Here is a 13,733-nt window from a genome sequence, read left to right on the forward strand (position 1 = left end):
GTCGCATTTACGATGGCTTTGGTCTGGCAACCTCGAAGACGGTCGTTTTAATCATACGTAAAGGTATTTCGAGTATGCGTAGCACCTTACGATTAGCTACTCGATGTTCGGATACCTAGGAGCGCAGGAGGAAGCCAGTTCAAGTTACGAGCAACTCGAATGTTATGCAGTTGAGAGCCGTCTATTATTTAATTTAAAAACTCACTCATCTATTTAATGAATAAGTCTTTCCATTAGACTCAGTAGACATTTATACTGCCTAGTAGTTGGTAAAGGAACGAAATGCAGAAGAGGTTCTATTTCTGACCTCTGTTCCCAACAAGCGGCTCTAGGGATGAGTTGAAAAGGGGGGGGAAGTAAGGACGATGATGGAGACACGTGTTAGAGTATATAGGAATGAAAGATTCAAGTTCAATTCTTTAATGATATTAAAAGCTTTGCGATACTTCGAGATAATGTAGATGTGGTTCACGATTGCTTTTATCCCCTAAAAGTCGTCACTAGACAAACCAAGCGAATCATACACGAATCTCCTGTCCCCTTCAAAGGATCGAATTTATTCAGGTTCCACGATGAAGAGGAAATGGGGAAACGCATCTCTATTCATTCATTTCGAAACACTGACTTGTCTATTCTATGTACGGATTGCTCGTTTCTTAAACGATTCGTTCGCATCTCATCGGTTCGTTTGCTCGCGTAGCAGCTGGGTTTACGACCGCCTATGATAGGGCTATTTTTGCTTTATCCGTGTCGTTAGGACTGCGCTTATAGGGGGCGAGGCCCTCTGCTCATATGAATTCGCAATATGGACTTCATTAAGGGGAGCACAAATCTACTCAAGTTCACATGGCTTAATAAACAATTACTCTCGACGTAGATGCCAATTAGTCGTATGGCTCATACAATACAGGTGCTTTGACAACTTCTACTTGGGTCCAGACTCTAGCTATTGGGCATACGAGTGCTCGCGTGCATTGAGTCCACCTAACTTGGGGATTAATCGCACCAGAACCCTTTGTTGTTGTAAAAGGGAAAGTTGCTGGAAGTAGCCTGAACAGCAACTACACTTCGCGATGTCCCCTCCTTTGCCTTAGGCGATGGCAGTGGCAGTGGCAGGTATGGTGGCTACGGCGGGTAAACGCTACGGCTTTCGTTCAGGATATCTTCAAGTATCTCCATCCAGTTTCCCTGAACGGTAGCCAAACCAGCGAGACCCATTCTACCGTTTCGACTCCGTCGTCTTCGTGGCGCCTATGGCTTAGCACTACGTAAAACAAACAAAAGAAGGCGACTGCCGTGCTGGCTTCCCCTCGATCTCGATATGAGCCGGTGCACTTAGGGCGGCTAACGGAGGCTATAGGGGATGGTAAGGATGGGAAAGATGGGGCTCGCGAGTAGAAGCGCGGCAACCCAAGCGGAGCTGGAAGGGGGGACGTTAACGTCGGCTTTCCAGTGGGTTTTCCCAGGCAAATACGCTGTCCCCCTTGGTTCACCTTCACGTAGAAGCACCGAGTTTCTGGCCGCTTACCTGCTTGTGACTGGTGAACTATAGCCCCTTGCCCCCTTTGAACAAACGGGGGTGACAAGCCATCGGAAAGTAAGTAACAGTGCTGCGCATGACAGTCCTTCTCCTGCATCCTACATGCTTTTCCCCACACTAAACGACTCCTCTAAACTAGGTGGAAATGTGGGAATCCTGCAAGGCACTTTAAACATCGCAGCCATTGTCCAGGTCTTCGTGCTGGCTGCTAGATAGACAGACAGACAGACAGATAGATAGATAGATAGGTAGGGAGGTAGGGAGATAGATGGGCATACCCCCGCGCTGCAGGTTCCTAGCCGTCCCCGGATTCTAAGACATATGTAAAGTAGGCTGGGTTACGTCCTGGACGAACGGAGATCCCTAGGGCCATTCCTGGTCGGAGCCGCTTTGGGGATTTGGCGTCTTGGAGGATGAACTGATTCTTTTCGAGTAGTACGTCGGGGTACGACGTGTGGCTACGAGATCTCAATGTATACTACATCTTTAATAGTAGACTTTAGACTTGCTGCTGTGCAAACGTAGGTTCTTCCCCTTGCAGGAACCCACTCTAGAGGGCATCATTATCGACTTACTATCACACTCCGCATACGATAGGTACTACAGGAGGCCGCTCCGGTGGCTCTCGAGAAATGGCTACATATGTCACTGTACCACGATGTCTCTTTTTCTCGCGGTCTTGGAAGACTAGGGTTTGCTGTCGGCGAAATACAAGTCGCATGGCATCATCGCGTGCCAGAAGCGACCGTAATAACGAATGCAAGGACAGGGCGCGGCTATAAGACAGACAGGCCAACCCTAATGCAATACAGCCGAGTCGGGTACCCAGGAAAATACGTGAAAGAACCGGGCACACAAACAAGCCCACAGGCGCCAACAGCTGCACGGTTATCGTCATCCATCTGCAAGCTCATTACAATATGACTCTACATATCGGTGGCGTGATACGATGTGTTGCTCATTCTGCCTCGAAGACATATACGCATACCTACACACATGGGGCTAGCTACACACACATACGCAATAGGAGAGACACCAAGGATTGTCTTGCGGGCGTTAGAATTCGGCCCCCCTACTTAATCGGACAAAGTCAGGCCCGCGACCGGGCTTCGTGGCCGAGATGGCCTGCCCCTCGGCGCGGAACGCTGCTCGCATAGCAGCCCCTGGCGCCGCCACTCGTTTCAGCGATAGGTCACGAATAACGAACAGGTGACAACCTGCCATTCTTCTCGGTAGAGCTTTGGGGCAGGTCACATTCACGAGTAACAGCAGACAGTGTACATCAATAGATAGGTAGGTAGCTAACCGGGGGAAGGGGGGGGGGGGGGGGAGAGCAGAGCGTGTCACTCCGGTAAACCGCTCAGGCACCGTTTCTACGTATACAACAGTAGACGCTCGAGAGATAGATAGATAGATAAGTAGATGTCCACTTAGAGATTGCCCTCAGCCACTGATGAAAAGTGCCGAACTGCATCTAGGCTCTAGGCTCTAGGGTCCAGGAACCGGTTTCTGGAGATCGTCGTTCCGGGGCACCGACCTCTCCTCTGTTGACCCTTGATCCCTTTCGGAATTTCCCACCGTTCGGCATCGTGGGGTTTTGGCTTGTTCTGCCCCTATGCGGCGCCCCTTGCCCTTACCCCCGCGGAAACGAGAACAGTATAGGCATTCATTCAACAACAACAACAACAACAACATATGGGGGGGTCTTTTTCTTTTGCTCTCTCCCACTCCTGTTTAGTTTTGCCCCCCACCGCCGCTTCGCCGGAAATTTTCAATCCGGTTAGGTAAAGATACGGACCCAGTAAGGCCAGACCTAGCTATCGTCTCGGCTCTCTGGCTGGCTGACCCCCAGGGACCCATATGTTGTCATTCCACACCTTTTGCCTAAATGGCGGACGATCTCTCATCCTAGCGAGTCTACCTAGTTGGTTCCTGGCTGGCAAACTAGGAGCGTAGATGGCCGTTCGGCGAGGCTCCGTAGCTTTTCAAGGCTGAAGTCATTGTCATTGTCATTATTCATATGGTTGGCTGTCTCGTTCCTCTTTGCCTTTCTATCTCCGTGGAGGTTTGGATGGTGGCATGTGTAACCTAGGGGAGCAGATGTAGGACTTAGGGGTCCATCCGGGGATGCAGTCATTCTGCGGGTAGGTAAGGTGAGGGGCCAGTCGGTATGGGATTGCTGAGTCATTTCATGTGGTGTAATAAACAAGATTCGCAGATTGGAGACTCGTTGTGAGATGAAGCAAGCCTAGAACCTCACCGAGTCTGACTAAAATGATCACGTTCCTGGATTTTCCCTCTGCACGTCTATCACCCGTGCATTCGTACGAGAGCCTAGGGGAGGGTACGGTAGGTGAGATAAAGATATGAGATATGTGCAACTACGTTGTGTCATCGTACCTTTGTAGCTACACGTCTGGTAACATATCCAGTACATCATTATCCTACCTTAGTAACCTACCTGTACAGAAAAAGGCAAGGCTGCGACGGGAATGGGAATCACTGCATCTCAATAGGGGAAATCAGGACTCGAGGAATAGTGGAACGAGTGGGGGATATACATGGCAGCACATCTTATAGCCCTGCCTCCGGCTGCCACGGCCAGGTGCATAACACGAACCAAACTGTGGCTTCAGTCGGACCCGCGACCTTGATTGACAGTACCTAGGTATGTATGTATGCAGTAACGCAGTAGCCGGCTAGGCCTGTTCGATCAAGATCAATCGTCCAGAACCGATCGTCAGCGCGCGCTTGCGCCTGTGGCTTGATGAGGGGGGGGGGGGCGTATGCCGTCGATGGGTGTGTATAAGCCGTGAGCGTAGCGAAGTCAAAACGGAAGAATAACAGAAGAACACGACAGTGCTAAGAAACTTCTTAGACGCAGAGACACGTTGATTGAATCTAGCCGCAGTCAGATTCGGCCGTTGCTGCTGATGTTGTATGCGTCTGCATAGATACGTAGGTAGGTAGACATGGACGGACGCGAGGATAAAACTTGTAGTCTAGCCTCTTGTTCGACGAGAGGTTGAACGGTGGGAGAGGGAGAAAAGAACTATCAACAGTAGGGCTAGGGGCAAAAGCCTCTCCTGCAACGCGATGTGTCGTTGTCGTCCAGCGCGGAATGACGCAAAAGAAAAGCTCATCTTGTTACTTTTCTATAATACATTAGGTACCTAGGTTAACTACCAGGACCAAGACCAGGACAAAACTACCGATGGCTGCGCTGTCGGGGGCCTAGTCCCGAAGGAGCTGGGCGCTGAACGTACCCGTCTAGCCAAAAATATCGGAGCGATCTTAAGCGTCGCAGCGCAGCTGTCTATCTGTCTTGGGCACGGTCGTTGTACCGGGAATCCTTGGCCGGAATCTACTCCTCTGCCCTAGGCTAAGCTTTGAATAACAACGACTACACTACAACCAGCTTTACCGGCGAGCGACGGCGAGCGACGGCAAGCATCTGCGGTGCAGCCATGCCATGCCATGGCATAGGCTACTATGTTATGCTATGTTATGCTATGTTATGCTATGCTATACACATTCGATAGTTACATTGTTTGTAGTTATACGATGTAGCTATACAATGTTGGTAGTGTAAAAGTCGTAAAAGTCATGGTATACATGGTAGAATAGAAAGGTGGATGCTTGCTGCTTGCTCAACCTGCTTGACGGGAACATCCCTCCTCTTCCTCGATGTTGGGGGACTATGCCCGGTCCAGCAAAGTCCTTCCCGCGCCCGAGGATCTGAACCAATCGTTATGTCGTGGCATCTGGCACAGCGTTCGGGTCCCTGTGCTGTCTTCCCACAGAACTAAGATCCAGCTCCCGACAGGGTCTCACTGCACTGCGCCGTACGTATGCTTTCCCTTCCTCCTCCTGCATAGCATTATACCGCATATACTGCATATACACAGGTCTGTCTACCTTGGTATACCTCTGGTAGGCTTAGGTGGTTTAGGTGGTGGGAGGGTCGCACCCAGACGCAACAGCCGTCATAAATACCATCCCTTTCGTATGCAACGGGCTGCGTCTTGTGCAACCCATCATGCAGTTGTCAGCTTTGGGACTCCCCTAACCATTATTGGTCTTTTTCTCTGAGCGCCCCGGGTGCATCCATGTAACGCAGTGCATAGCTCGAGAGCTTGTTACCGCGCCTTTCGCTGCGATGCTTGCATAGCACTAGGAGATGGGAAGATGGGATATCCCAGGAAACTTTTTATAATATTCTTCTTGTCACGGAGAAGTTCTATATGATATGAATCTTATACCCCTAGTAGACGTTTGATGGTAGTCTTTGTTTGTTACATATATAGGTAATAGGTAATAACTCCTTGCTTCCAGATCTCTTCTTTTTCTTACCTATTAAGCAAGATGAGGAGGACCGTGTTATAGGGTTCCGCTTATTTTTTATTTTATTTTTATTTTTTATTTTTTTCACTTCCTCTTTTCTTCCGGAATACATACCTAGGCAGGTAGCTATCATGTAAGTTAGAACCCCTCCCTGGTCAACCATACCGTTTCTCTTCTGCCTGCACGACCAACACCCGCCCGCCCGGAAATGGATTTAAAACAAAATAAAATGAGAAGGCATATAGAGAGGGAGTTAGTTAGCTGTCCAGCATCTGCAATGTCGCATCGAAGGCGCTGCCTGGGTAGGGAGGGCCGTCCTTGTTAATTGCTAAAACGTGTTCGGGGAATTCTGAGTGGAACGAGATCTCTCCAAAACGAGATTTACCATCTATCGGCGTTACATTCCGAATTTAGGGGCAAAACCCTCTTTCTCCACGCTACTACAACTTGGTCGTGTACGTTATAAGGCAGGCAGATAGAACAACCTAACCTGGCGTACTGTAGTAGTAGTAAGCTAGGGCGCATACCCTCGGTAAGTATCTCCCTCGTTGTTTGCGTTGGGCCGCCTTAGCCCAAGATGCAGACCGGGCGGGAGACGACCTTCATGCCTTACTAGTCGTGAGCCTCAACATATCGACGAGCACTTGCGGAGAAGGTTAGAATTTGGAATGCGGATCGGTACCAAGCTTCATACAGGAGGTATCTAAGCCATGTAGTAATCACATCACTTATGCCACTACGTGCATCCCTATACAGGAAGCCCGACAAGGAAAACTACAAGTAAAATATGTAAAATATGTAAAATATGTAAAATATGTAAAATATGTAAAATATGATTCCATACGAGCACTAGAGATTCAACAAGTGTGATCGTGCTATTCATTAGCTCGGTTCGCTTTCGCGAGCCAGAACCTTTGCATTGAACACGAGACGAAGTCTCGATCAAAGATGTTTCTATGTACATCTCATGGGCAAAGGGTACTTTTCTTTTGCGCCTTAAACGGTGGAAAATATGCTCGCTCGAATTCACCCATCTCCGACCACACGACAGTCCCGTCCCAAAGTCCCACCAGTCGTGTCCTCCTTTCAGTATGTATGCGTGTATGTATGTTATGCTCTTTTCTCAGGTCGTAAACAAAATCATTCTGGTCCCGCCAAACCCAAATATTAAATACTCCCCAAACCTGTCATGGCGCTGTAGCGCATCCACCCCTAAAAAAATGCAAAGAAGAAAATAAAATAAAATGTATATAGTAACACAAGATAGTCTAGAAGGGTCCTTAAAAACCCGGGTATTATTTTCAAAAATCGAACCAGAATAGCGCCGCATTATTTTCGAGTTTTCTGTGTTACAGTACTTCATGCTTATAATTTCGACGAGTACAATTTTAAGTGGCGTATCTCTCAAGTTGTATGTCCGTATGGTTGAGAGGTCGGAGCTGGTCCAGGTGTGTGCCCACCCTGCGAGAGGCTGAACGAGCTCCGTTTGCGCTTTAAACTCGAGCCAGATCCGTCTTGCGAATAGTCTTCGCTTCTCTCACCGGATCCCTGCCCCTGATTAACGTTCAAAGGGCCACCTCCAAATGAATCTCTCATAGGAGTCCTAGAGCTTGAACTACCTATACCACCATGTAGCGCTTGGGTGAAATCCTGAGAGGGCGCAATTGGCGCGCTCATCTGAGACATGGAGTAGTCCTGAACCGAGGTTCTGTTAATTCCAGATGTCCTGGATAGTGGGAAGTCGATCGGCGCCGATAGCGGTGCAGACGGGAAGCTTGTAGTGTATGCAGATGATGATCCATAGGGCGAAGAGGTAGGAACTCGAGGAGTAGAAGAATGACCAGGCGACTGAAGACTATGGTTCGAAGACATGGGCCGATATTGATGTCGGAGATCAAGGCCAAGGGGAAGAGTGGCGGAGGCAGCTCTAAGCCGTGATCTATTCTGCGAAGGCTGCTGTAGGCTCGAGTAGTTGATATTGGTAGGAGAAGTTTGGACACTCGGGGCTGTAAAAGAAGTTAGCGATCGATATTAGACAAGTTGCAAATAGAATCCTTCCTTACAAGAATAAGAGCTAGAATCATAATTCAGTGAACTAGTTGGGTTGCTTCCCATCTGATCCGGCTGATAGATTGATTGGTGTCGGCCCCCGATTCCAGGGCTACCACCGGTGCTTGAATACGTGCTGTAGTCGATTGCATCCCCCTTCCATGACATACTTGAGCGCAGAGGGGATTGCAGGTTCTCCGGCCTCGACCGAGATAATGTCTCTCTGAGCTGCAGTGGCTGCAGGGGTCGGATTTGCTGTCTATTTTGTGAATGCATTTGAACACCCGAGTCGAGGCTATTTTGCCTGGCGAAAGGGTTTGAAGTCCTGTGAGCTCCTCCAAGAGGACCTGTCAAGTGACTGGAATAGTAGCCTCGGTCACTTGAAGATTGCGACAGCGGTGAAAGAAGATCAGAACTATTCATCGTCCCTGAAGGCGTAAAGCCGATGCTTCCAAAAGCCGGACTCATACCCGTAGAAGACATATGGTCGTCGTTATCGCCTCGGCGCATGCCGTCTACCATTAGTGGCCGCATAATATGCTCTGTGTAGGATGAAGACCCGAAGTCAACAGGAGGTGTGATCGGGGCTCCCAGTCCGTGCACAGCTCCATAAGGAGAATGTAATGCCTGGACATTATCGAAGTCATCTGGCACGGCACGCATTTTGATCATTCGATCCCGGTCATCGGCTGTGAGTCTCTTTATTTTCGCTCTCCTGTAACTGTTTAGGTTTCTCATCGAAATAAAAGGTTACCTCAGTAGTCTTACCTGTTTTGAAACCAGACTTGAACCTGCCTGGGACTCAATCCGGGGATCTCTCTTGAAAGACGTTCTCGATGCGCAGCATCTGGATGCGGCTGCTTTGCGAACTCGCTCATGAGGAACCGGGTTTGTTGATGCGTAAGCCTACTATTGTCAGCATAGTTTACTATCTACTACACCGTCATTTCCTACCTAAAACGCTTCATTTTTCGCCGGGCAGCTGTGCGCTCTGCTGCAGTCTGGGGTTGCGTCGTGACATCTCCATCGGCTTCTACCATCTCGTCGTCTTCCAGTACATCATCATCTTCATCCTTCCCTATAGCAGCCTCTTCGTTTCCCGCTGGAATAGACGAGGCTTCCTGGCCTTGTCCTGTTGACGACGTTGAGCTTATCGTGTTCTGCCCGAGGTGCAGCCCTTGGTGATCCGCCGAAGCTAATGACTCTTCATGCGCAGACTCAGCCTTTATAGCATAGCTCGCACCTTGCACGTCGGCCTGTTCTTGTACAGGAGATTCGGCCTTTGGTTGCCGTAGTCCAAGAGGGTCTAATATACGATGGTGGCTCATCGGTGAGTTTATGCGGCTATGATTTGTCTGGTTTGTGCTCTCAGGATTGCTGTTATGCCCACTTGAAGGGCGCTGCTGAGAAGCAACATTATTGTTACCATTAGAGCCTGAAACTTGCTCGAAGGACTGTGTGAAGATGCTACCTTCTCCGGGAGGAAGAAAAGCGTATTGCCCTTGCCAATCAGGCTGCGTCGACAAATGGCCGTCGTAGCTCGACATGCGTGGGCTTGTAGATTTGTGGAAGGCGGTCTCAAGTTTGCTAGACCAGTGGTGCTGCTCTGTATCGAGATGCCTGGTAACGAGCATTGGAAATGTTGTAGAGGTTGGGTATCGGAGGCGACGTGATTCCAAAAGCTAGGGGAGCTACTTGCCGAAGTATATCGTTCAAAGTGGTCCCAAAGAAAGCCAACTCTTCCACGGTCGATGCTCGACAAGATATCAGCAAAGCCAGAAAAATAGCTTCTAGGCCCTAGACTAATAGTAAAATCAAGTACTGTCCCAACTGCGAGACGAGACTACCAAGGCTCCAGTAGTAGGCCACCTCGGATGACCTGTAGTATTTATATATCTTCTATTATTGCTGAAGGCAATCGTATATGTCTGCTATGGGAATCCAGAGTAGTTGCCAGAGGAGATTATTCTTAGATATATAGCCGATGTGTCTCCTTTAGGGGTTGTCGTGGATGAAATTAGATACTGGCACCCAGAAGCCCACTGAGTAGGCACTCAACTAACAAGTATGTGCTGAATATATATCGAATCGTCGGGGAGGTAGTCAGGAGACGCAAGCTGTAGTAGTACGGTCCTAGTTGTTGAGCTTGTTTGTCACCGACAAGGTTGGATGGTAAGAGGGTTGCGAGGCATAGATATGAAGCCAAAACGTATATGTTAAGAAGGGAAAGAAATAATCTTGGAGTCTGTCCTTCTTAATTCTTTGACGGGTCGTGTATAAATCGAGAATCCTCGAATGATGGTGGGGTCGGTCGCCTCAAAACGTCTAGACACCGGCAGGCCTTGTGTTATGTATGTATTGGGCTTTGAAGGTTGACCGTGGTCGCAACGAGACGCCTTCGAGGAAACCCCTGCTCTTAAGGATGACAGAGGTGGAATTAATACCGAATGGTACATCCCATCCTTACGGAGAAATGCCCAGGGATGGTCCGAAGAGAAGAGACAGGGTCTGCACGGGCTGGAGAAGAGGGTGTTCGTGGGTGTTGGGTCAGCCTAGGACGGTACCTGGCTAGATACGGTAGAGATATTGAAAAGGGACTGAATGCACGTTTTAAGGCTCGTCAGGTCAGAAGCCGCACGCTTAATAGGCTAGGTGTGGTAATAAGAAAAAATCCCCCAGCATGGTAACTGCTGAGCCACACACCTTTTCCGTCATGGATGATAGCAGAGACCTATGTAGCAACGTCTATATCGAGTGGGCCGTGACCATTGGGGTTTCTCGGCTGAATGGCTAATGCCGTGTTATGGTGGCCTGCCAAAGAACCAACAGATAACCCTTGCCGTTGTAGACCCCAACCGGAAACGTCAATACAAGAGTAGTAACTACGGAAAGACAGCCGCTATACTGCTAGGCATACTTTCTGTTCACAGGTTCGAAATCGGGAAATCTTTTTTAGTGTATCCAACGACTAGGCTAGATCCAGACGAAACAGAGGAGGAATACGGCACGGCTAAGACGACGAGAAGTCGTCCACACAGCCTACACTACCTAGGTACCTCATGTCAAAATTCATGCTATATGAACAAACCTGAGGTACTGCGGTAAGCATGATCCTTGGAGAGAGGACAGGATAAGAAAAAAAAAAAATAACATCTCGGCTGGGACATCTGGGAGCTGGTAATTGGCCCTTCATTACATTAGCTTAGCGTATACTTCGCGGATGAACGCATGACCGTTGATGAGACTAGTGGAGGTTCACGCCAATAGGAAGATCAACGCTTCTGGGTGGGTGTGGTCCTCGACGCCTGCGGGGACGGCCTGGAGGACTGGTCCATGGTTAAGATGCCCATGTACAGAAGTACAAGACGTACAGAAATGTTGGAGGATCGCATCCGAATCGGTAGGGAAGTAAACCTGCGAATAATGTGGGCCGGACAGCGAGCAAGGGGTATCGATTTGTGATGCTTGCCCTGGAGGTGGCGACAGGGGGGTCAAGGGAAGATCCCATAAGATCTTCCTTGCCGAATGACAGTACAACATATGTACCTTGCACAGACAGGACAGGCCATGCAGAGCACCTGTCATCGTCCCGCGTTTTGATGCTTATTAAGAACAAGTGAGCCGATGTGGGCAGATTGGGAATTCTGCTCAGCGTCACATATGGGACGTAAATATGATCGACAAAGCCTTCCACACCGATTGAAATGATGTAGCTAAAATGAATCTCTTATGCTACGAGCTCGACGGTCTTGAGGGAGCTAGGTACAGTATGCAAAGCACTTACACTAACAGCTTCAGATCTGAGGGACCGCCATGAGAGGGCAAACAAAGAAGCGCGCTAAGTGGCTAAAGATCAAGGGACACCCGAATGGTGGTGATGGGGTTGTGGGAATCTGCGCCGAATGAGCCGTAGGCTGATAATGTGCTACCTACCATAAACCTGTGGGGCCAAGTACAACGGTAGATGAAATCAGGTAGTAATGAGGTAGGTACCTATTTCAGTTAAGCACTGTCCTGGTTCCTAAAGATTGCAAATTCTAATTATTATCATTATTATTATTATTATGATTATGATTATTATTAGAAGGAGCCGCAAATGAAAACGGGTACGGAGGGGGATCTGAGCAGAGAAGTCCCCGGGGTATAGAGATTTTGACGTTGGCAGCAAGTCGACAAGGAGTAAGGATGACGTGAAGCGTGTGAAGGGTCTGATGAGATCCCCGTTTGGATCTTGGACGTTGAGAATAGACTTCAAAATGTTTGCTGGCCGATTTAGCTAGACTATTGTAGGGAGGTCTGTGGGTACAGAACGGAGCATGCCTCTAGCGTGGGAGGGCTCTGCGGCAAGGATATCAGCCCGTGGTTTCATCAGGGGAGGCTGGCTGAGCGACAGCATGGGTCCGTGCCAGGGTAGAGGTGAAGATGGCGCGATAAGATTGATCTAAACTCCCAGATTCTATTCTCAGATGTCATTTTCAGATGTCATTCTAGACATACGAAACATATTCGATAAACCAACGATGGCCAACATCAGCACCAAGGACACCAAGGACACCAAGGACACCAAGGACATCAAGGAGGATTCCTAGCGCGGATGGCGCATTTAAAAGGCTGATACGCTGATGGAATTCAGCAAAGACGAGCTTTGAAGAAAGCGGAAGCTGTATGTGAGCTGTAAGCCACGAGCAGCTGTGGAGACGTGCGAGAGCCCTTTCATTCCCCTGAGAGACCGCCATCATGGAACAGATTGTCTCATACGAAAAGCTGGCAGCAAGAAACATCCATCATCGTTGCGTAACTTATCGTACCTGCAGGCCGACGCCAAACAGCACATCTGAGAGGATCCCGGATCCCGACACTGTGGGCGTGACTACTCGAATATATTTTGATCTTCCTATTCTGTTACGATAGGCGTGGAGGCGTGGAGACGTGGAGACGTGGAGACGTGATAGAGGATTTCCCCTATCCCCAACGTAATATCTCTTATACGCAGTTAAAAAGTTGCTGATAATCTAAAGCGGTGAATGGGTTGTGACCTTGAATACTTGATTTATTCCCCTCTAAAAAAAAAAGCAAAGGTTAAGAAACTTGGGGCGTACAACTTTGGGGCGTACAACTTTAGGGCATACGACTTTGGGGTAGGTATACACTTGGGCAGGTCGTGACGGAGGGGTTTCCATAGCGAATTGGGGTTAAGCATTTTAAGATTTCAATTGAAATTCCAGGATAGATACTTCGTACCTAGTTTCGCAGCTAGTAGATGTACCTGCATACCGGCGCGTCGGGTCGCCTCTCCGAAGGTACAAAATACAAAGTACAAACGATCGATCTGTGCCCATTGATTGGCAATTACACCCTCCAGCACAGACTGCACAGACTTATCGATGTCTTGCAGCGACGGGGTGGCTGGGCAAGGGACAACACCATAACTTTAGGTAATGGTGTTGATCTTCTTAGTACGGGTTAACTAACAAATACCTTATTTTTACTACACTCAAAGTGCAAGTACTTGACATAATACTTGACATAATACTTAACTAACATAATACTTAACATAGCATATGTATTACCGCTTCTATCTCACGCATTTGCTCGACACCTGATAATCTTTTTTATTCAGTAAAGTATGCAAGGGCAATTCAACTTACGATTAATTACTGCTCCAATTACCCATTTTTTCAGTTTCAAAATTATAACTATACGTACGTGTTGCCAACATTGTTCAATTACCTACTAGAAAGCCTTTCTTAATAAGAGGGGAGAGCGCGGTTGTGACAAGGATATAGCTTTTTCGTAACTC

The 13,733-nt window shown here is 48.5% G+C and overlaps 1 protein-coding gene across 1 annotated transcript; it reads right to left on the reverse strand.

The window, feature by feature from the left end:
- Positions 1-7,205: 7,205 nt before the first annotated feature.
- F4813DRAFT_158162 (uncharacterized protein) lies at positions 7,206-9,858 on the reverse strand. Its single transcript, XM_049239043.1, has 4 exons — positions 8,888-9,858; positions 8,702-8,839; positions 7,948-8,648; positions 7,206-7,890 (listed from the first exon to the last, which is right to left on the reverse strand). The coding sequence occupies exons 1-4, from the start codon at positions 9,565-9,567 to the stop codon at positions 7,289-7,291; spliced, it is 2,121 nt and encodes a 706-aa protein (XP_049097631.1). The 5' UTR covers positions 9,568-9,858; the 3' UTR covers positions 7,206-7,288.
- Positions 9,859-13,733: the final 3,875 nt, after the last annotated feature.

The sequence above is a fragment of the Daldinia decipiens genome (genome assembly GCF_022478715.1).
Source record: "Daldinia decipiens strain CBS 113046 unplaced genomic scaffold F4813scaffold_28, whole genome shotgun sequence".
In the NCBI taxonomy this organism is placed as follows: domain Eukaryota; kingdom Fungi; phylum Ascomycota; class Sordariomycetes; order Xylariales; family Hypoxylaceae; genus Daldinia; species Daldinia decipiens.

Excerpts from the sequence above, each read along its gene's own strand:
- F4813DRAFT_158162 (XM_049239043.1), bottom strand. The coding sequence starts at position 9,567 with ATGCTCGTTACCAGGCATCTCGATACAGAGCAGCACCACTGGTCTAGC. Across the intron at positions 8,840-8,887 it reads CGAAAAATGAAGCGTTTTAG|GCTTACGCATCAACAAACCC; the intron begins GTAGGAAATGAC and ends TGACAATAGTAG. Across the intron at positions 7,891-7,947 it reads TGATTCTAGCTCTTATTCTT|CCCCGAGTGTCCAAACTTCT; the intron begins GTAAGGAAGGAT and ends CTTCTTTTACAG.